Genomic DNA, 23,223 nt, shown 5'->3' with positions numbered 1-23,223 from the left:
AAGAAATACAAAGCGTTTCTAAAAAAGCAAAATACAAAGGATTCTCTCTCTAAAAAAACAAAATACAAAGGAGATCTCGATTTCTTTTACTGATATTACCCAGTGTTTAATAACCATTGCATCATCCCATGAAACCATAAAAAAGTTACAGTCTTGTGATGTCTTTGGAGCTCCAAAAACGGCTGCTACTGCCATTTCTTCAAAAAAATTCAGGGCAACTTCAACTGTGTACATCAAATCAAATCGAACACATCAAACATTTGTGAACATGTCCAGACATGTCCACGGACAGTAGAAGGGAAGTGGATCATCCAACCGTATACATCAAATAAGCATCAAATCCAGATAGGAGGTGGGCCAGACGGACCTAGGAGAAAAGACACATTAGCTATAATGACATGTGGTCCAACTGATAGTGGGCTCAGCGAACTGTCCAGACTCCCTCAGAGCAAGTACAATAAGATGATGTAAGCGCATGTCCAGTTTAATAGCACACAGACCCTCCTTGCCTGCTTTTTTCTTCTTAATAGTATGAAAACACTCATATGCCACTAAAATATTGTCCGTAATCATTCTTCCAGACACAAAAGCACTCTGAGTGGGGCTAATAATATCTGATAAGATTGTCTTCAGTCGAGCAGCTATCATTTTTGATATAACCTTGTAGACCACATTACATAAACTGATCGGTCTGAACTGAGTAACCTTTTCAGGGGAATTAACCTTTGGGATCATTACAATTGCAGTATCATTCCATCCGGGGGGAATGGTACAAGTATTCACCGCCTGCAGGACCTCGTCAGTCAGGTCATCCCCCAGCATAGACCAAAACCTTTTATAAAAAATAGCATGGAGGCCGTCCGGTCCCGGTGCCTTTAAATCACCAATCTCAAAGAGAGCTTTCCGAACATCGTCAGCCGTATAGGGGGCGAGAAGAGCATTATTCATCTCATCAGTCACTTTCCTTCGAACAAGAGAAAGAACCTCCAGGCTCGGTTGGGTAACTTCAGATGAAAATAAGTTTGAAAAATACCCCTTGATGTGGTCCTTTAAATCAGAATCTTGCAACCAAACACCTGTATCATCCAAAAGCTTTTTAATCTGATTTCTTTTCTTCCTGGCGGTAGCCGCATTGTGGAAGAACGAGGTGTTGCGGACCCCATGTAATAGCCAATTGGCTCGACCGCGTTGTAGCCAGTAAATCTCTTCTTGTTCTAGAAGATTTTCAATAAGGACAAGAATCTCCTTCTAGCGCGCTTGAGAGTTCGCACTCATCGGTCCTCTCCGCAGTTTTTCCAATTCTTTTTTTAATTTGTTGATACGCCTTTTCGGACCCTTAAGACCGAGTAGAGTGGCCTTTTTAAAAGGAAATCATGTTAAAACTCGGATTTCAAAAGGAGTGGGTGAACTTAATTATGCAATGTGTATCCACTGTGGAGTATCGGGTTCGCTTCAATGCGGAAGAAACCGAGAGCTTTAAGCCTACTAGAGGACTGAGGCAGGGAGATCCCCTATCTCCCTACTTATTCTTGTTATGTACAGAGGGTCTGACTGCCCTTTTGGCGCATGCGGAGGAAAATGGAAGTATTTCTGGAGTTAAGGTGAGCAGAGATGCACCACCAATTTCCAATCTCCTCTTCGCAGATGATTCTTTGATTCTCATGCGAGCTAATGCCATGAATGCTGAGGCGTTGAAATCAATTTTGGATTCTTATTGTGCCGCTTCGGGGCAGAGGGTAAGTGTTGAAAAATCAAGTATCTTTTTTAGTCCCAATACAAAAGTTGAAGACAAGGAGCAAATTTGTACCGTTCTGAATATTTTAACTGAAGCCCTAAATGACAAATATTTGGGTTTGCCTGCCAATGTGGGTATGGACAAAAGTGATTGTTTTCAATTCCTGATAGACCGTATTATTATGAGAATAAGTGGTTGGAAAGAAAAATTATTATCCACCGAAGGAAAGGAAATTCTCCTCAAATCTGTAGTACAAGCTATCCCCACCTATGCTATGTCCGTCTTTAAAATTCCTAAAATAATTTGCAAAGGAATCATTGACGCGATGGCGCATTTCTGGTGGGGTGACGAGGACAATCAGAAGAGGATGCATTGGATGCCCTGGTGGAAGATGTGTGTCCCTAAAAATCAAGGAGGTATGGGCTTCAGAGATATACATTGTTTTCATTTAGCATTGTTAGCTAAACAAGCGTGGCGTCTTCTAGACAATCCGGATTCCTTATGTGCTACTATATTGAGAGCTAAGTATTTCCCTGATGGTGATTTGGTGAATGCAACTTTAAAAAAAGGCTCCTCCTTCACTTGGCAAAGTATTATGGCAGGAGTAAACTCTCTAAAACATGGTTATATATGGCGAGTTGGAAATGGACAAAATATTGACATTTGGGAAGATGCTTGGATCCCAAATTGTGCAAATAGGAAAATTATTACTCCCAGAGGAGGGCACCTCCTGTCTAGGGTTTCAGATCTTATTGACCCAGTCACAAGTTCTTGGGATGAAGATTTGGTGAGACAAACATTGTGGCCAATTGATGCTCAGAGAGTCCTCTCCATCCCGCTTCCGCTGCATAATATGTCAGACTTCATTGCTTGGAGCTACACAAAGAATGGTTTGTTCTCTATTCGGTCAGCTTATTTGGCAGAATGGAATCAACAACATGGGAGGAAGCTGCGACATACCAACGGTATGGGGAGAATCAATGTTAATCCTATTTGGGGTAAGATCTGGAAATTATCTTGTCCAACAAAGGTCAAAATTTTCATTTGGCGCACACTGCATGTCACTCTACCTTGTCGGGTTACGCTTGCGAATAGACACCTCAAAGTCACGCCCATCTGCCCTGCATGTTCTAGTGCGCCAGAAGATACAAAGCATATGTTGTTTCTTTGTCACAAAGCTAAGGTGGTTTGGCGTAATTTGGGATTGGGTGAGGTGATCAACAAGGCTTGTGTTATGGATCGTGCAGGAGAGGCAGTCTTTGAATTTTTACTTCTTATGCCAGATCATGATGTAGCTATATTGGGCTTCCAAAAGACCCACGAACTAATCGCTATTACCGCTTGGTACTTATGGTGGGAAAGACGTAGGCTGGTCCATGAAGGAAAGTTTCAAGATGCTCAACAAATTTCTATGGGTATCCGTGCCATAGCGGCAAACTTTGTTAATGCTTTCTCCCCAAATGCACTCAGTAAAATAGGGGCATGGACTAGACCTCCAATGGGTTTTGTCAAACTTAATGTGGATGCATCTTTTGATCATGACTTGTTTAAGGGCACGGCTGGTGCTGTTCTCAGAGATGATAAAGGAATCTTCATTGCTGGCGGAAATTGGAAAATTGATTGGTGTGTTGATGCCCTGACAGCAGAAGCTTTGGCTTTAAGGTTCGGACTATCTCTCGCACATAAGGAGGGTTGCAATCGCCTTGTCATTAATTCTGACAATATGAAAGTCATTGATACCATGAAGAATGGAGGACGTTCAGCAGGAGCGGCAGCGGCAGTGTTTGATGATTGTTATTTCTTAGCGTGTGATTTTCCTCTTACTAGTTTTGAGCATTGTAATAGGGAAGCGAATAAGGTAGCTTATGAGCTTGCCAGACTAGCTAAATTTTCTGAGACAAGGGAATGGTTTGAGGAGCCTTTGGTCGAAATTGTACAACCTCTAATAGACGATGTAATTGTTATTTCTAATTAATAAAGTTGGTTGTTTTTCAAAAAAAAATGATGTAAGCGGGCTGTAACACTTTAAATAATATATTTTTGCTTAATTGGATGAGAGAAGAGAAGCCGGCTATAGCACGAGCTTCAATGTCTTTTGTGAGAGAAACATATGGGTCATATATTAATGATAAAGTATACTAATATGATTAATTATTATATGAGTGGGCTATAAAATTGCTATAAGTGACATGGCAAATTCATATAGCTGTTGGCTATACTATTTAACCATGCTCTCAAAGCTTCAACAGATTTGTGTTGGATTTAGCGAATTTCGGTGGTCAGGATATATCACATTTAATGCATTATTTAGATGGCAAAGGATGTCAAGACCACCACGTGGTCTAATATTTAATACCCCCTCCGTTTTATACTGTAGTGCCTATAGATTTTTTGAAAATTCAAACTTTACATACTTTGACCAAATTTGTAGAGAAAACTATTTATATCTACAATACCGATAATATATAGTGTGAAACTACATCTTATGATGAATCTAGTGATATATGTTTCGCACTCTATATGTAAATATTTTTCTCCACAAACTTCGTCAAAGTTTGTGAGGTTTGACTTTTTAAAAAATCTATAGGCACTACATTATGAAACGGAGGGAGTAGCACTTTGACATATGACGTTGGAGATGCCCTCATGCCAGGCTTTAGGGCAAGTCCAACGCTGTGACATAAATTGTCCGCGCGTTTTCGTTTGGACCGAAACGAACATGCAAACGGATCAGCGTCCGTTTTTTGTCCGCGTGTGACCCTTTTTAAATTCAAATTTGAGCCGTTTTTTCGTCGGCGAGGACACACGCGACGCCCGCCCTGGTTCTTCTCCTTCCTGCTAGTCCGTGGCACATTGGCCATTTTACCCCTATCCCATCAACAGCCAACACACCCGGCCACCCCGCCCTCGCTGCCGCCGATCAGTTCCGGCCAACTGCATGCTGCCCAGGCTGCCGTCCGCACCCAAATACCTTCCCCAGCAGTACGCCGGACCTGACGGCCACTCTTGCCGGCGTTGGTGAATTGTTTTCGTCGCCGAAGTAGCACCCCACATCCACACCACCCCCTAGCCTCCACTGCTGCCATCAACGCTCCAAACTCGGCTAACTTGCTTGCCGGTCGGGACCACTGTCGCCTCCACGCACGACTGGCCTGCCTCCTGGTCTAGGAAAAACACAGGGCTCTTCACCGGCCGTCTTCTTTCACCACGCGCGCAAGGTGTTCAGCATTTCGCCCGCCAGATACAAATGGAAATGGCGATGAGTATTTTTTCAACCACTTCCTGTATTTTGTAACTGAGCTAAGTTCAGTGCAATTTGGCACCTTGAGTGCCTTCCCCTTTCCTAAAAAAAATAGAACCAATGAATTGATCGATCGATACTGCTCGGCATTGATCCTTCTTGCTTTCACATGCACATACGAACAAGCTGAACAAGCTTATGCGCATTGTGCCTGAGAACCTCAGTGCAGTCCTCCAGCCATCTGCAAGTTGCTCCACAGTACCACAAGTTCAACTGCAGATATTTTTCCACCAAGCTGGTTGCAGACTTCTTGCCTTCCAAATCCTAAGTTACATGACCATAGCCATCATTTCTCCCGCAAAAAAAAAAAACCATCATTTCTTATTTCAGACAGAACGAATCGTCCCAGCTCAGTGTTACCCAAGTGCTCTATACCTCTGATGCCACATTGGATCTCAGATGTAGTACTCCCTCTGTTTCTTTTTACTCCGTATATAAGATTTGTTTGAAGTCAAACTAAGCAAAATTTGACCAAATTTATATCAAAAAATATCAATATCTTATGAAAATTAATTTCATAATGCATCTAATACTATTAGTTTCATATTGTGAATTGATTATTTTTTAATATAAACTTAGTCAAACATTGCAAAGTTTGACTTTGACAAAAATTTATATGCAACTAAAAAGAAACGCAGGGAGTATGACTACCGAAGTTTCAAACAGACAGATAATGCCAGTGGGCAAGTGGGGGATGAAACATGTCCTGCAATCGTTTTCAGAAACGATAAAAAATACATGGAACCTCAGGGAGTGTTTCAGAATGCTAGTATCCATTAGTCTGGTTGCATCAAGAAAATTGCAGGCACATTTCGGCTAGTCGTAAACCAGGCGGCAAACTGTCGACATGCAAACTAGCACATCTTTCCCGGTCCAGGACCAGGAGAGTAGATGTTCAAGTCGATTCTTGTCACAGAGTAAGAAGAAAACATACAAGCCCAACACTTTCAAAGCTGGGCAGTCCAAACCATGACAGCCTGCAAGAGCAGTTAAAACTTAAACCGAATCACAAACAAGAAACAGCTCTACAGCCTTAGAGCAAAATACCACTGCTTGACAAGCCTTACAGCACACCATAAAGAGTCAAGAATAGGAACCAGATCACTTTATCAAAAGTTTAACACCATACTGAAGAAATAGAACTGTGTTAAGAACCAAACTGCACAACTACGCAAGTATCCCTCATAAAACAAACATCCTCACACAACATAGACCAGGAGAAAACAGGTGCCACAAGGAATTCTACTTTGGAGTTAAACCAAAATTGCATACAGAGCAGCGAATATCAAACTATTAACCCCAGAAAATATCCAAACTAACCATTCCAACAACTATCTACAAGTCCCACAATTAACTTCTATTGGCAGAGCGCATATCTCCCCCACCGTCTTATAAAAGTATATCCTCTAAAAGAAAACGACTCTCGAAATAGGCTTTCGCCCCGCTATATATATATAGCAACCACACGATACAACTAATGACAGAGAAAGAAAAAGAAACTAATGACAACAGAGTCGGGTCGACGAAAACGATGGTGACCCGCAACCGCTGCGCCCGCCGGAGAATTTCCACCACGCTCCTAGCACTTCGGACCGCCGCATACCAAGCAACACCTTCAGGAAGGAACGCGACGATGTCGACGCTGTTGCCCGGACAGGTCCTAGGGTTTCCCTCGGTACACGGAGGGGCGTGTGGAAGAGGTAAGCCCGGCGCCCTTCGGGAAGGACCGGTGGCACCCGCGGGCGTCACTGCGTTGGTGCCGGCCAAGCCGACAGGGATTTCTCCCGTCCGCCACACAACCACAGCCCCGGCCGCTCCGTCGCACTCCACCAATCTTGCCGCCCACCAACATGCGCCACCACGGTCTTTAGATCACCACCGCCGTCTCACCATGGAAAGAGAAGCGAGGCCGACGGATCCGAGAGGGGACAGCCGGGAACAAGGAGCGGCAAACATCAGCAGCCACGCGGGAGGGGACAACCTCCACCGCCCTTGGCGGGCACCGGCCGGACGCAACAATAGGAGCACACGAGGCCCACGGCCCGGCCGAGCCAGAAAGAACTCGTGAAGCTCTCGTCACCACGCTGCAGTTAGCGCGCCACCGTCTCCGCAACCCCCCGCACGAGCCGCACCTCCGTCCGTCGAAGCCGTCGCACACGACCAAGCGGCGAAGCGAAACCAACGAGGCCGAGAGGAGACAACCAGGAACGATGAGCGGCAGAATTGGCAGCGACGCGGGAGGGGACGACCTCCACCGCCCATGGCGGTCACCGACCGGACGCACCAAGGAGAGCACACCTGGCCCACGGCCCGGCCGAGCCAGATAGGGCTCGTGAAGCTCCCATCGTCGCGCTGCAGTGCGCGTGCCTCCGTCTCCGCAACCCCCCGCACGAGCCGCTCCTCCGTCCGTCGGTGCCGCCGGCCAGGCCCGCCCAAACCCAGATGGGGCCCAAAAGGGCCCAAATCTGGGACAGAAGGGCGCTGCCGCCTGTCGCCGCGCCAGCCCACAGCCAAGTGGCTGCGCCGCCGCCTCCTCACCATCCGGCGCAGCGCTGCCGCCGGAACCACCGCTGCCCGAGGAACACCACCGCACACCCGCAGCACCACCGGAGGACCGAAGCCGGGCCCCCGCCACCACCACGGGGCACAGCCGCCGCGGGCCAAGCCCCCATCCACCGCCGCAGCACCGCAGCGCGCCGCCGACCGGAGAAGGAGCCGCCCCGCCACCGGACCCTGTGCACGCCCGACGCCACCGCCCAGGGAGGGGGCCCCGCGCCCACCAGCACCAAGACGTGGAGGAGAGGTCCCCCGCCGCCAGCCACCGCGAGGGGCTTCGCCCTGGCGGTCCCGGCCAGCGGCTGAGGCGGGAGGAGGAAGGGGAGGGCGCCGCCGCCCGAGCCGCCCGCGGGGGGGACGGCGCGGGGGCAAGGGGGCGTATTGTGTTTATCCCTAAAAGAAAACGACTACAACTGCATCTCTCATATTTTCTTGATGGCATTGTCTTCCTAGAAACCATGCTAGATGGCATGCCAACGCTGCACTAATTCTCTAGTAGCACAAATAATTAGCATTTCAAATTGAAGCCAGTGCCATTCACACTACTTAACAATGGGAAGCGAAAGTAAATGGGGAAGAAGTAGCACAGGTGTATAGCATAGATACTCCAACATATCATGATGACGGTCAAGACAGCACAAAAGGCACCCGCTGGTAGCAAAAGAGCTAGAACAGCCATATGGATTGTTCAGTTCTACTAGTACTATAAAGTAAGAACTAGGACCTTGTGCTCATAAAGGATGGATACTCCAAAGGCATACATGGCAACTAGAATTACAAACCAGCTTATAGCCCTATGAAGAATGGAGGCTCCTTATCCACACCACCTTCTTCTTGCATCTCACAGAACGGAAGTGGAATCATGCTCTCTTGAAAGTACTGATTTGTGAAGTATGTTGAATATGTTCCCTCTTTCAGCTCGTAATATCCCAAAAACTTTCCGTCAGTGTCACAATGCAACAGATAATCAGGACCCACCGATGGAGTGTGACAACAGATCAGCAGCTCACGCTGGTTAAGCAGTGCCATCTTAGAAATATACTTGAACTGTGGTGATGTATTCATCGCTAACAAGTTAATCCGGTACTTCAAGGCCCAGACCTCAGCCTCATAGTCTTGCATCACCCAAATCTCTATGCTGGCATCATTGTCGATGCATGAAGCAAGCTTGTTGTCCATCTCCAACAACGACACCCGACGGCCCAACCGGCCAGGACTGCGCATCCACCGGAACGTCTCAGTAACTGTGTCAAACACCATAATGTCCACGGCAGTCTCCATGTAGATTCCTGTTAACCAGTGCAGGCTGCCGCGGTGGTTGACTTGTGAACTATAGCAGGAATCAAATTCCCCTTGGTGCCAGAATTCCGGCAAACGCGATGACACAGATGGCCGACTGATGATTCTCGGCTTGTCGGATCCAAACCTGAGAACGTAGCCACGAAGGCAGCCATGTGAGAACCAAAGCACCCGGTATTCCCCAGATGGTTGGTGCTGGTAGAATCCAGCTATGTAGATGCGGGGAACCCCTGCCGATGATGATGGAACTCGAGGTTGCGGTAGTATAGCACATTTGCGAGTGGCCGGGTTGCAGATCCAGAAATCAGACTCACTGGACAAGATGAGAAAGCCATCACAGGCGCCCAGGAGATTATGGAACTTAGAGTGCTGGATGATTGGACAGAGCTTTTGATCGGCTCCAACACTTTTGTCACGGAAGACAACGAACCTGACTCCTTCCTGTCCAGGGATATCCTGTCTGATGACAGGGAGCAATGGCTGGCGGCGGCAATTGTCGAGCATGAACTTGTCGGTGGAGGTGGCACTGCGCCACAACTTGCAGACAGCACGACAGCGAAAGAGGTCCTTGGGGGGCAACCAGACGAGGATCTCTTCGATCACAATCCACTCGGGCAGGTCGTCGAGGACGGTCGTGTGGCTTCTTTTCATCATGGTGATTGACTGCCACCGGTGTTCCGTCAAATCTACGGTAAAAAAAAGATGGAGATGATTGAGCTTATCTGTACCCCTAAATTCAACTTGGCAAACACATAACAGTATTTGGCATAAGTCAAAGATATAATGTGACGCTTTATATTCAAATGCTCTATGGCAGAGCACTGCTATGAAGAATCTACCATATAAAAGAGGAGCCAAAATCCACTGGCACGAACCATAACTCAAAAGTGTGAATTGGCTAGAGTTTTACAATTGTCGTCCCGATCCTACATGATAAGCAGAAAATCATGCGGCGTACCATTTCAATGTAACAATATTTACTGCAAAAACATGTCAGTAGAGACTAATGAATAGAAGGTTAAACGAATGAACAAATGTTTCATGTGCTTGTTGTGATCACATCATAGTTCTGGTGACCTCAGTTGAGATGCCATCAAACATTGTGTACTTTGTAATCAAATAGTCGTGCATAATGCACGAATCAGCTAGCAGAAACTCTAATCCCTGTTGACTAATCTGCAATAATGTCTATATCCTGGCCATGTGTTGTGATTGCATCAGGTAATGGGAGAGGAGACAGGGGTTCCGAAACCAGAGGGTCTAGGGACTAATAGTGGCTTCTTTTCTACCAATTTCTGTGTTGCTCATAACTGAAATCTCATATACTAATTGGTAAACAAACAAAAAAAAAGGTGAATTTGTGGGGTGTTCCAAGTGCAGTTCGTCTTACCGATAGGAGAGCAGCGGGCGGCTCCTCCCGCTCAGCCGCTGCACGCGTTGCCGTCGAGGGGAAGGACGACGGCGATCCTCCCGAAGCGGAGCGGACGAGGGCTCGCTCGCCGCTGACAGATATTGGGAGGGGGCGAGGAGGATCTTCTGCGCCGCCGGGGAGAGGAGGCGACGAATGACCCGGCCAGAAATGATGTTATCGGCGACACGCTATAGGGCCGGAGTGCGCTGGGAAGGCCCGCGTGAGTGAGTGGGCTGGTTACTGTTACATTGGGAAGGGCCCGGCCATTCCAACAACTAATTCCTATTGGCAAAGCACATACCTCTCCCACGTCTTACAAAAGTATATCCACTAAAAGAGAATGACTAAAGACTACATTGTTTTCTTAGCAAAAATGGTAGATGGCCTGTCATTGTTGCACACTTGCACTAATTCTCTAGTAGCACAGATTCATCCCACACATTAAGAGCTTAGAAAGTAATTATAATTTCAAGCTGTTGTCAGTGCCATTCACACTGGTTAACAATACAAAGTGAAAGTGAACGGGGAATAAATAGCACATGTATAGCATAGATACTCGAACACATCACGATGACGCTCTAAAAACCTAGCCTCCACAACAACGCACGCACACGACCCTTCCTCCTCCTTTACCTCCCTCCCAGCCGCCGCCGCCTCTCCCCCTCTTCCTCATCGTTCTCCCCCGTGACGCCGCTGCCTCTCCTCCTCCTCCTCCACCTGCCATCCGCAGCTCGACAAGGGCGGTCGGGTCGTCGGGGTGAGCAGCGACAGCGACGGGCATCTGTGGTGTGGAGGAGCAGGAGTGGATGAGGATGACTGTTGTGGTGAGAAGAAGCAACGGTGGCAGCGCTCCCGTTGCGGTGGGGTGGGAAGAAGATGGATGAGGCCGGCAATAGGCGACGCCGTTCCTTCCAATATCGAGGATTTGGGGGTTGCGCAGGTTTGGAGCAGCCAACCATGGATTCGCTGTTTGAGTTGTCTCTGCAGCGCATCGGGGCTGGATATCCTCGGCACCAGCGCACCGCCAACATCCCTAGGTATGGCAGTCTTGAGCATCTCTTCATAGCCGAGCCCCTGATCTGCAACAGCCCCTGATTTGCCACATTTTTTTGTGCTGTAAATGTCCAAGGGGAAAGGCGCCAGGCCGCTATCACCAGTGAGGAGAGCTCGCGTTCCCCGTCGATCTCGCGCCTCTGCCGGCCGGAATACGTCCGTGGGGAGGAATGGTAGGGAGGAGCAGCGACGCAGGGTCTCATGGTAGGAAGAAGATGAGGGGAGGCGGCCGCCACCACCGCTCCTCCCCTTCGCGTTTCTCCTCCTCCCGCGTATGATCCATGGCTTCATGGCGGCGACTGGCTCGAGGTGGGGGAACGGTGGCTGGCTGAGGCGGGGGAGCGGCTGACGCAGCGTCGGCAGGGGATGTGTGCATCTTCTTTTGTTTGAAGAGGTGGGCTTTTATTATGGATCTTTACCACAGCATGGTACTTCAACTGCTTGTCATTTATCCTATTTGCCTGGAGAAATACATGCTGTGGTAAGCCGTTATTGTTAGGCTTGCTCATATGCATCCACAAAAGATGTCTGCTGTTTTTCTTGGTGTACTCTTGAACCAGAGTTATTTTTTATGCTACTCTTGTTCTCCATTCATATTGATTTACTTGCAAGTTGGAGGTTAAATTTTGACATCGGATACCATTCGTATTCCTTCTTAACGAGCCAGCCATTCTTCAGACTGAACTGCTTGACTTATGAAGTGTGCTTATCATATAAATTTTGAACAAAGGGATTATTAAAGTTAGGGCTTTGCTACTTTTTTTACAACACCAAACTCTTCGTAGTTATCATTTCCTGGAAGTATTATTGGGTTAGGACTAGGAACTGTACACCTACAAAGACATATTATCTATATACAGTTAATCTGCTGATAGTGTTAACATCTCTATTCTTTGTTTGAAGGTATTATTTGTTAAGCGAAACACAACGGCCAAAAAGTGTCATCTTATTTTAGATATTACCCTTGTATAATCTGCTTTAATTGTAGGTTCTTCTGCTTGGCTCATTTGCTATTTTTGTGCTTCAAATGCAGAGTGTTCCTGTTCAAGATGGACAAACACCTCCACTGGTGCAGTACTTTGGCACATTGCTTACTCAAGGGAAGCTCAATGCTTACGAATCCCTTGAGTTATCTTGACTTATTGTCAATCAGAACAAGAAGAACCTTTTGGAAAATTGGTTGGCGGAAGACAAGTTGGAGTGCAGTGAAGAGCTTGGAGATCTTGTAAAGGTAAAATTTCGTTCTGCCATGTTTCTTGATTGCATAGAGCCATAAGATATAGCCGTGTTTCTATTAATTTTGTTTACTATTGTGTCTGGAATGTTCTCTCAGTGGTATCTTATTGCAGATGGTAGACAATGATCTGGCGTTAAAAATATACATAAAGGCTATGGCAACCCCTAAAGTCGTCACCGCTTTCGCTGAGAGGAGGGACTTTGACAAGATCCTTATATACTCAAAGCAGGTATAGTGCTTTTGTACTGTTAAATGTTGTTTTTAGTTATCATTGGCTAGCAGTCTATTTTTTTTCTGATCCACTGACTACTTTCTTGCACAGGCACTCGTTGAGTTCTTTGGAACCCTTTCTAAAGAATGGGCATTAGAATGCATGAAGGACCTTCTACTGGTCAACCTGAGAGGAAATCTTCAAATTGTTGTGCAGGTAGCCTGCACAGTTACCTTCTCTTTCTCATTACTGCTCCCCCCACCCCCTCCCCCCTCTATTTGTTCTAATTATCAAATTCATCTGTAGGCCACCAAAGAATCTGTGAGCAGCTTGGAGTTGATGCTTGTATTACACTGTTCGAACAATTTAAATCATACGAGGGGCTCTACTTCTTAGGGTCCTATTTGAGCTGAAGGTACTTATGCCTGATGTAGATAACTTGATATGTTCTGTTTGCCCTTTACTTACTGCGTCACACTTTAATAGTTGACTTCATCACATGGAAACAGCGAGGATCCAGATATCCATTTCAATTATATAGAATCAGCTGCAAGGACTGGACAGATTAAAGAAGTTGAGCGAGTCACAAGAGAGTCTAACTTTTACGATGCTGAGAAGACAAAGAACTTTCTGACGGAAGCAAAACTACCTGATGCCCAACCACTCATAATTGTCTGCGATCGCTTTGGTTTTGTTCCAGATCTTACTCACTATCTGTACACAAACAATATGCTCCGGTATCTCTGTAACTCTCATAAATTTACAGAAGGTATGTAACTCTGTAACTCTCATAAATTTTAGTTTTATTTGAGTATCATTCTTCTAATATGTCGAGTATATGAATGTCTAATTTGCTTTTTTCTCTGTATTGTAGGTGAACCCTGGAAATGCTCCGTTGGTAGTGGGGCAGTTACTTGATGACGAGTGCACGGAAGATTTCATTAAGGGTTTGATTTTATCTGTTCGTTCTCTTCTTCCTGTCGAGCCACTGGTTGATGAATGCGAGAAGAGGTTTGATTGATTGATTCTGAGCCCTTGTCCTGTACACACATGCGCACATGCTTTTTCTTTTGGTCTTATTTGTTTAATATTTTGATCAGGAACCGTCTACGTTTACTTACACAATTTTTGGAGCACTTAGTGAGCGAGGGTAGCCAAGATGTGCATGTCCACAATGCTCTAATAATCATTGACAGCAACAGCAATCCTGAGCATTTCCTTACTACCAACCCGTTCTAGGACTCCCGTGTGGTGGGTAAATACTGTGAAAAGAGGGATCCTACTCTTGCTGTTGTTGCTTACAGACGTGGACAGTGCGATGAAGAACTTGTCAATGTTACCAACAAGAACTTGCTGTTCAAGCTCCAAGCTAGGTATGTAAAATTTCTTTTTCCCTTCTGATGCCTTGTCGATATTCCGAATCTTTATATCCATTGGGCGTCTGCTTACATGCTCAAATCGTGTGATTTTAATTTCCAGGTATGTGGTCGAAAGAATGGACGGCGATCTGTGGGATAAAGTTCTACAGCGTGATAACGAATATAGAAGGCAGTTCATTGACCAAGTGGTTTCTACTGCATTGCCTGAAAGCAAGAGTCCTGAGCAAGTTTCTGCTGCTGTTAAGGCTTTCATGACAGCTGACCTCCCTCATGAACTGATCGAACTTCTTGCCTTCAGAATTCCGCGTTCAGTGGAAACTTCAATCTTCAGAATCTGCTCATCTTGATAGCCATCAAGGCGGACTCATCTAGGGTCATGGAGTATGTTAACTGACTAGACAACTTTGATGGTCCTGCCATTGGAGAAGTAGCAGTTGAAGCACAACTATATGAGGAGGCTTTTGCCATATACAAGAAGTTCAACTTAAATGTGCAGGTTGTCGATGTTCTGTTGGATAACATCTGAAGCATAGAAAGGGATGAAGAGTTTGCATTCTGTGTCGAAGAAGATGCTGTCTGGAACCAGGTTGCAGATGCTGTCCGGAACCAGGTTGCCAAGGCCCAGTTGCATGATAAATAACCTTAAGGCCGCTTTCATAACTTTGTACGGATTGTAATGCAGTGCAATATGCATTGCTTTGTATGAAAATGCTAAGTATCAACCTCCGTTGTGTTCAAATTCTTTCGAAGATTTCATTATCAGTCTTTGGACCATTATTGCTTGCACATTTCATGCTTTGAATACGCTTTTTGCGCCAGGGGCGCAACGGGTCATCTATTTATATTTAAAGAAAAGAATGGTTGTACCTTATATTTAAAAAAGAGAATGATTGTACCCTATATTTGCTTCCCATAACCCGATCTCATAAATACTACAACATCAAGAGTGAGAAAATGAATACATGTTGATCCCCTGTTTTCATAACCTGATATTTACATTTAAAGAAACAAGTGATTGTACCTTATGTTTAAAGAAAAGAATGATTGTACCTTATATTTGCTTCAATAACCTGATCTCATAAACGCTGTAACATCAAGAATGAGAAAATGAAATTTGTTTTCTGCTAACAATGCACATACGCCACACCTATTAATCCCTTGTTTTCTTGTTGCCTGACAAATAGTAAAATATGTATACTCTACAGTTTAGGCAAGCTCAAAGCTCAGCCCCTGCTATTCTCAAAGAAATAGCTAAGCCAGCACATATCATTCAATTACTATGAACATTGTGTATCTCGCTCAAATGTATCTTCTTCACTATCATCAGTCAGCCGCAATGGAAAAAGTCAGGATCCCAATAAAAGACCTTCTGGATGCTATGATGCAATAGCTTGGCCTTCCAAACGCAGAGTAGTCAACATAGAAGGCAAGGACGGTTGGTCTTGACGCAACCATTAACTATCCATCAAAGCACCAACTGGATAACCGACTTTCAAGGAAATCAATATCCATCTACGTGTACGGTAAACTCAAAGAAGCTGAAGATCGACCGGCAACTGAAGCTCTCAAGTAGTCTAAATAAGTGAAGGAACTTTACCGCATAATAGATACAAACTGCACAGCAAGATCAACACCCAAAGCCAACAATCTGAAACATATTTTATCACAGATAAGATATGTTGTTGATCGTCTTAACGATATAAGGTTACAATTAGAAGCCGTTATATAGAAAACAAACAAGTATTATTGGAGCTTGAGCGATGATATTGAAGAAATTTCTGCTCTGAGCAATGCAGGCCATGAAGAACAACATCTATGAAGACTTGCCTCAAAGAAATCGTTCTAAACATCCAGCGATACATCCGTCTAACATAGCTCTGCCTATCTACATGCCTTGCTCATAATATTGTAAATGATCATTCGTAAGCTTCTTAGGAAACATGTATCATCAGCAACCATCTATCTATCATCAATTCGTACTTATTTCCATATATTTTCTTCTGTGTCTACATATTTTGATGCACACTCTTTCAATAGTTGGCTTGCTCTCGGTCTTTGCGCCATGGGCGCAACTGGTCATCTAGTGCTCATAAAGGATGGATAATCCAAAGGCATACATGACAAACTAGAAGTACAGACCACCTTATAGCACTATGAAGAATGGAGGCTCCTTATCCATACCATCTTCTTCTGCATCTCACTGAACGGAAGTGGACTCATGTTCTCTTGAATGTACTAATTAGTTAAGTATACTGGAAGCTCCCCCCCCCCCCATTTTCGACATATCCCAAAAACTTTCCATCGATGTTACAGTGCAATAGATAGTCAAGACCCCCCCCCCCCCAATGTAGTGCCACAGCATATCAACAGCTCACGCTGGTTAATCAGCGCCATCTTAGTAATAAAATCAAAGTGTGATGATGTTGTCATCGCTAACAAGTTAATCCGGTACTACAAGGCCCAGGTCTTAACCTCATAGTCTTGCATCACCCAAATCTCTATGCTGGCATCATTTCTGCTGCATGAAGCAAGCTTGTTGTCCATCTCCAACAACGACACACGACTGCCAAACTGTTCAGGATTGCGCATCCATCGGAATGTCTCAGTTACTGTGTCGAACACCGTAATGTCCACGGCAGTCTCCATCCAGCGTCTTGTTAACCAGTGCAGGCTGCCACGGTGGTTGACTTGTGAACTATAGCAGGAATCAAAAGCCCCTTGTCGCCTGCATTTTGGCAGGCACGATGACACTGATGGTCGTCTGATGATTCTCGGCTTGTTGGATCCTATATGGTGAGAACATAGTCACGATAGTGGTCATGATGGCAGGCACACGAGAACCAGAGCACATGACACCCCCCTGATGGATGGTGTCGGTAGAAGTCGGCTATGTAGATGCGGGAACCCCCTGGCGGTGATGATGGAACTCGAGGTTGTGGTAGCAAAGCACATTTGCGAGTGGTTGGGTTGTAGATCTAGAAATCAAATTCGCCGGATAAGATGAGAAGGCCATCACAGGCGCCCAGGAGTTTATTTGACTTAGCGTGCTGAATAATTGGCCAGAGCTTTTGATCGGAGGCCCCAGTACGGTTGTCACGGAAGATAAAGAAACAGACTCCTTCCTGCCCGAGAAACACGCTATCTAATGACAGGGAGAGAGGGTTGGTGGTATACCTGGCCATGGGCAGCCCGGCCTGGACGGCCCAACCCGACCCGGCCCAAAAATCATGGGCCGGGCTCGGGCCTAGAAATTGAGCCCGACGGGCAGATCGGGCCGGGCTGAGCCCGAGTGTGCCATCAAGCCGAGCTCGGGCCTAGAAATTGAGCCCGACGGGTAGATTGGGCCGGGCTCAGGCTTGCAGAAAACACGATTTTAGCCGTAGTCGGGATGGGCTGACCGTGTTGTGTCAGGCTTTCTTGGGCTAGGGCCGGGCTCGGCCGGATTTAGTAGGCCCGATGGTCGGGCTAGGCTCGGGCTGGGTTTTTAGCACCGGGCTTTTTTTGGCCTAGCCCGAAGCCCGGCCCGGCCCGAGATATGCCCGGGTATAGTTGGTGGTGGTAGTTGTCGAGCCTGAATTTGTCGGTGGAGGTGGCACTGCGCCACAACTTGCAGACAACACGGCAGCGAAGGACGTCTTTGGGGGGCAACCGAACACTCCAAACAACAACAGTGTAGTCCTCCATAAATCTACCGCAAACTGGCACCTAAAGACCCTGAAGACATGAAGATGAACCGACCCTGAAGACATGAAGATGAACCGGGAACCAGCATCTCTCCATTGTATGTGCAGCATGGGCACTTGAAGAATAGGTGCTCAAGTGTTTCTTCAGTCTGCATCTGCCAAATGGCACAGTTGACATTGTGGCCAATGTTGTAGTGGCGGCGTCCGATCATATTTCTTGTATACTCCATCCATTCCTAAATATACATAGCTCAGTATGTAGTCTATATTGAAATCTCTAAAAAAACTTATATTTAGGAATAGAGGGAGTAGTAGTTAGTCAAGATGAAAAGCCAGGTTTTGAACATATACTAGTTTGCTGGCACCATTGTTGGAAATATGAGCAAATTACTACGAGATTTAATCCAAATAAACAGAAGATAAATCATGACCACAGCAGTAGAGATTAAACTAATCATGCAAACTAGCATAGCAGATGAACATATCACATCTAGGGCACATACTAGAAGCATGAATTCTACCATGATCTCGAACAGGAAGGATAGAATCACATACGGTGCAGCGGGTGCAGCACCGCCGGCGTTGACATTGTCGCCCATGTCGTCGAGGACGAGATTGCCGAGGTCGGGGAAGAAGTCGTCGCTGCCAGCAGTCGCGCGAGTGCGCTCCCCAAAAACCTGATCGCCCCTCTCCCGTACAGGATCACGAGAGGCGGGGTTCCGGAGGCCTGCTGTCCCTTCTCGCGGTGCACGCCGGAAGGAGGGATGGAGAAGAATTGCTTGGCGGCGCAATGATCTGGAACGGTGGTGAGAAACCATACAAAGCGGCCGCGGCTAGGGTAGACGTCTGCCTGACTATATAGTGCGGGCCGGGTAGGTCGTGGGAGTAAACCCCACGTCCGAGTCGTCACGATCCAAAAAAATCGGAAACAGTTCAGTAATTAACGCGTCCGTTAATTATTAATTAATGACTCATTAATTTTCCCATGCAGCAAAAATATAGACAACGTGCATAGCTCTGTCCTCGGCTCGGCTCAATCCCGCAACCCGCGGCGCGTCGTGACGAGGCGTGGCGTGGCGAGGCGAGCGAGGAGGAGGAGCGCGCGTGTAGGTCTCCTCTTCTCATGCTCATACAAGTGGTAGAAGAGCTCACCTTATAAAGAGGTGGAACTCTCTCTCAACTTCTGGGGTGGGACTAAACTTTAGCCTCACTCACTCCACTCACATGTGTGCATGAATGAGCCAAGAGAATTTCAGAATTTTAGTTGGGCTTTCGGCCAAAGGCCTACTAGCAAAATTCCAACAATCCCCCACAAAGTCTCATTGGCACATCTCATCATTTAGTTCCAAAACATTGTTTTATATATCGGTGCTTAGTGGAGACTGTGAAGTTGAACTTCCACTTAGAAATTTATGCTACACTAGATCACAACTTGAATAGTGGACTATGCCTTGAACTACAAGTTTTCTGTGAAATTAGTTTCACACAAATTCTTGACCGATACTGGGCTGCCGCAAGGCTTCCCCGCGGGTGGAGCGTATACGCCATACTCCAGGGCTTTTCATGAATTTATCTAGAACACCCAATTCTCACAGACTGCGACGTTAACAGTCAAATTCATATAGGTGTGTTCCTCAGAAGATATTCTGCAGGACAACATCTCTGCTTACCCGAATAAGCCACTTGGAACACATTAAGATAAGTATCAACCTGCCATGCAGATCAGGAGAGTATTGCATCTTCATGGAGTGGGATAATTAATATAGGGATACTCTCCTCCCAGCTGACCAACAGCTTGTCTCCCACTTCTACTTCACGGGATCTCTGATCACATAGAGTGGTTTACCACTATGGACAACTCATGCGGTGGGTCTCAAACCCATCTCCATCGATGCATTATCTATCACATTACGTGATAGACCCTTTGTGAAGGGATCTGCCAGGTTTTTCGACGTTTGGATATAATCCAACATAATAACTCCGGAGTTCCTCAATTTTCTGACAGATTTTAGTCTCCTCTTCACATGCCTTGAGGACTTCATATTGTCCTTAGAACTGTTTATCTTGACGATCACAGTTTGATTATCACAGTTCATCAGGATAGGGGGTATCGGTTTTTCAACCATAGGTAAGTCCATCAAGAGTTCACGAAGCCACTCTGCTTCAACAGTGGCAGTGTCTAATGCTGTGAGTTCTGCTTCCATAGTTGACCTCGTTAAGATGGTCTGCTTGCAAGACTTCCAAGAAACAGCGCCACCACCAAGTGTAAAAACATAACCACTTGTGGCCTTAATCTCATCAGCATCAGATATCCAGTTTGAGTCACTATAACCCTCCAGTACCCTTGGATACCCGGTGTAGTGAATCCCATAGCTCGCGGTGCCTTTCAAATAACGCATAACTCTCTCAAGCGCATGCCAATGATCATCTCCCGGTTTTGACACAAACCGACTCAGCTTGCTCACAGCAAAAGAGATGTCAGGCCTCGTGGCACTCGCCAAATACATAAGCGAGCCAATAATCTGAGAATACCTCAGTTGATCTCTAGCAATCCGTCGATTCTTTCAAAGCAACACACTAGCATCATATGGAGTTGGAGAAGGCGTGCAGTCGCTATACCCAAAACGACTCAAGACCTTTTCCACATAATGAGACTGAAGCAGTGTGATCCCACCATTCTCATCTCTCAACAGCTTGATGTTTAAGATAACATCAGCTACTCCTAGATCCTTCATCTCAAAACAGCGAGATAAGAAATCCTTAACCTCCTTGATTAAATCAAGTTTGGTTCCAAAGATCAATATGTCGTCGACATACAGACAAAGAATAACTCCTTCGCCCCCACCATAGCGATAGTACACGCACTTGTCACCATCGTTTACTACAAAGCCGGCAGCAGTTAATGTTCTTTCGAACTTCTCATGCCATGTAACACCCCGGATGTAACTTTCCCAATTTGTACTCCAACTCTTGCCGTCTCCGGCGTTAAGTTATATTTATTTCCTCGGGTTCGGGTTTTGTCTCTGTGTGTTGTTGTCATTGTCATGCATCTCATATCATGTCATCATGTGCATTGCATTTGCATACGTGTTCGTCTCTTGCATTCGAGCATTTTCCCTGTTGTCCGTTTTGCATTCCGGCGCTTCGTTCTCCTCCGGTGGTCATTTCTAGCTTTCTTTCGTGTGTGGGGTTTAAACATTTCTGGATTGGACCGAGACTTGCCAAGTGGCCTTGGTTTACTACCGGTAGACCGCCTGTTGTTGGGGAACGTTGCAGAAAACAAAAATTTTCCTACTCGTTTCACCAAGATCATCTAGGAGTTCATCTAGCAACGAGTCATTGGATGCATCTACATACCTTTGTAGATGGCGCACGGAAGCGTTCGAAAGAACGGTGATGATGTAGTCGTACACGACGTGATCCAAATCACCGATGACCAAGGCCGAATGGACGGCACCTCCGCGTTCAACACACGTACGGGACGGGAGACGTCTCCTCCTTCTTGATCCAGCAAGGGGGAAGGAGAGGTTGATGAATATCCAGCAGCACGACGGCGTGGTGGTGGATGCAGGGCGTCACAGTAGCAGGGCTTCGCCTATACTGCGAGAGAGAGACGTAACGGGGAGAGAGGGAGGCGCCAGGGGCTGGTGTATGAAATCCCTCCTCTCCCCCACTATATATAGGAGGGCCAAGGGGGGGGGGGGTGCGCAGCCTAGGAGATCTGATCTCCTAGGTGCGGCGGCCAGGGGGAGGAATCCCTCCCCCCCCCCCAAGGCACCTAGAGGTGCCTTCCACCACTTGGACTCCTCCCCCATGGAAACCCTAGGCGCATGGGCCTAGTAGGGCTGGTTCCCTTGGCCCATGTAGGCCAAGGCGCACCCCCTACAGCCCATGTGGCCCCCGGGACAGGTGGCCCCACCCGGTGGGCCCCCGGGACCCCTCCGGTGGTCCCGGTACAATACCGATAACCCCGAAACTTGTCCCGATGGCCGAAACAGCACTTCCTATATATAATTCTTTACCTCCGGACCATTCCGGAACTCCTCGTGACGTCTGGGATCTTATCCAGGACTCCGAACAACATTCGGGTTTCTGCATATACATATCTTCACAACCCTAGCGTCACCGAACCTTAAGTGTGTAGACCCTACGGGTTCGGGAGACAAGCAGACATGACCGAGACGACTCTCCGGTCAATAACCAACAGCGGGATCTGGATACCCATGTTGGCTCCCACATGCTCCACGATGATCTCATCGGATGAACCACGATGTCGAGGATTCAATCAACCCCGTATGCAATTCCCTTTGTCAATCGATATGTTACTTGCCCGAGATTCGATCATCGGTATCCCAATACCTCGTTCAATCTCGTTACCGGCAAGTCACTTTACTCGTACTGTAATGCATGATCCCGTGACCAGACACTTGGTCACTTTGAGCTCATTATGATGATGCATTACCGAGTGGGCCCAGTGATACCTCTCCGTCATACGGAGTGACAAATCCCAGTCTTGATCCATGTCAACCCAACAGACACTTTCGGAGATACCCGTAGTAGACCTTTATAGTCACCCAGTTACGTTGTGACGTTTGGTATACCCAAAGCACTCCTACGGTATCCGGGAGTTACACGATCTCATGGTCTAAGGAAAAGATACTTGACATTGGAAAACTCTAGCAAACGAACTATACGATCTTGTGCTATGTTTAGGTTTGGGTCTTGTCCATCACATCATTCTCCTAATGATGTGATCTCGTTATCAATGACATCCAATGTCCATAGTCAGGAAACCATGACTATCTGTTGATCAACGAGCTAGTCAACTAGAGGCTTACTAGGGACATGTTGGTGTCTGTTATTCACACATGTATTATGATTTTCGGATAATACAATTATAGCATGAATAAAGACAATTATCATGAACAAGGAAATATAATAATAATGCTTTTATTATTTCCTCTAGGGCATATTTCCAATACCTGTCAAGTTTCGTATCATTTGGACTTCGTTTGATACTCCAACGGTTAACCGAGGGACCGAAAAGGCCTCGTGTGTGTTGCAGCCCAACACCCCTCCAATTTGGCCTAAAACCCACCAAACTCTGCTCCATCATCTAGAGCGTTCGATCATGATCGCGTGGCCGAAAACCGCACCTCATTTGGACTCTCCTAGCTCCCTCTATGTCTATTTAAACACCCCCCGATTTTCGGATCTCCTCCTACCTCCGAAACCCTAATTTTCCACCGCGCGCCGCCGGACATTGTCACTAAGGGAATTTTGTTAAACTCTTTGAGTAGCTCCATGCCATGCTTTACTTTGCCATGTTCAGGTCCTGTAGCATGTAGTTTTGTTGCT

General features: G+C 46.4%; 2 protein-coding genes, 1 long non-coding RNA gene and 1 pseudogene across 4 annotated transcripts; 2 read left to right on the top strand and 2 right to left on the bottom strand.

Annotated features, from left to right (window-relative positions):
* Positions 1-1,373: 1,373 nt before the first annotated feature.
* On the top strand, positions 1,374-7,363 carry LOC147960914 (uncharacterized). The gene is made up of 2 exons (XM_087533582.1): positions 1,374-2,948; positions 6,908-7,363. The coding sequence occupies exons 1-2, from the start codon at positions 1,374-1,376 to the stop codon at positions 7,361-7,363; spliced, it is 2,031 nt and encodes a 676-aa protein (XP_087389708.1).
* An 821-nt stretch (positions 7,364-8,184) lies between these two features.
* Positions 8,185-10,484, bottom strand: LOC125529845 (F-box protein At5g49610). The gene is made up of 2 exons (XM_048694266.2): positions 10,282-10,484; positions 8,185-9,577 (listed from the first exon to the last, which is right to left on the bottom strand). Exon 2 carries the CDS (start codon positions 9,543-9,545, stop codon positions 8,379-8,381), a length of 1,167 nt encoding a protein of 388 aa, XP_048550223.1. The 5' UTR covers positions 9,546-9,577; positions 10,282-10,484; the 3' UTR covers positions 8,185-8,378.
* A 380-nt stretch (positions 10,485-10,864) lies between these two features.
* LOC125529846 (uncharacterized) lies at positions 10,865-14,959 on the top strand. Of its 2 annotated transcripts, none has more exons than XR_007292747.2 (10): positions 10,865-11,339; positions 11,432-11,749; positions 12,389-12,586; positions 12,705-12,821; positions 12,915-13,019; positions 13,110-13,218; positions 13,313-13,572; positions 13,678-13,814; positions 13,904-14,176; positions 14,283-14,959. It is a non-coding gene; the product is annotated as an uncharacterized LOC125529846 (long non-coding RNA). The 2 variants fall into 2 exon arrangements; XR_007292748.2 differs by having other exon boundaries at positions 13,290-13,572.
* A 1,374-nt stretch (positions 14,960-16,333) lies between these two features.
* LOC147960913 (putative F-box protein At1g71320) lies at positions 16,334-17,364 on the bottom strand (annotated as a pseudogene).
* Positions 17,365-23,223: the final 5,859 nt, after the last annotated feature.

Source organism: Triticum urartu, chromosome 7A, assembly GCF_056163025.1.
Source record: "Triticum urartu cultivar PI428250 chromosome 7A, HENAU_Tu73, whole genome shotgun sequence".
Taxonomy (NCBI): domain Eukaryota; kingdom Viridiplantae; phylum Streptophyta; class Magnoliopsida; order Poales; family Poaceae; genus Triticum; species Triticum urartu.
The sequence above is the reverse complement of the archived record's forward strand: the minus strand, read 5'-3'. Positions and strand labels throughout refer to the sequence as shown.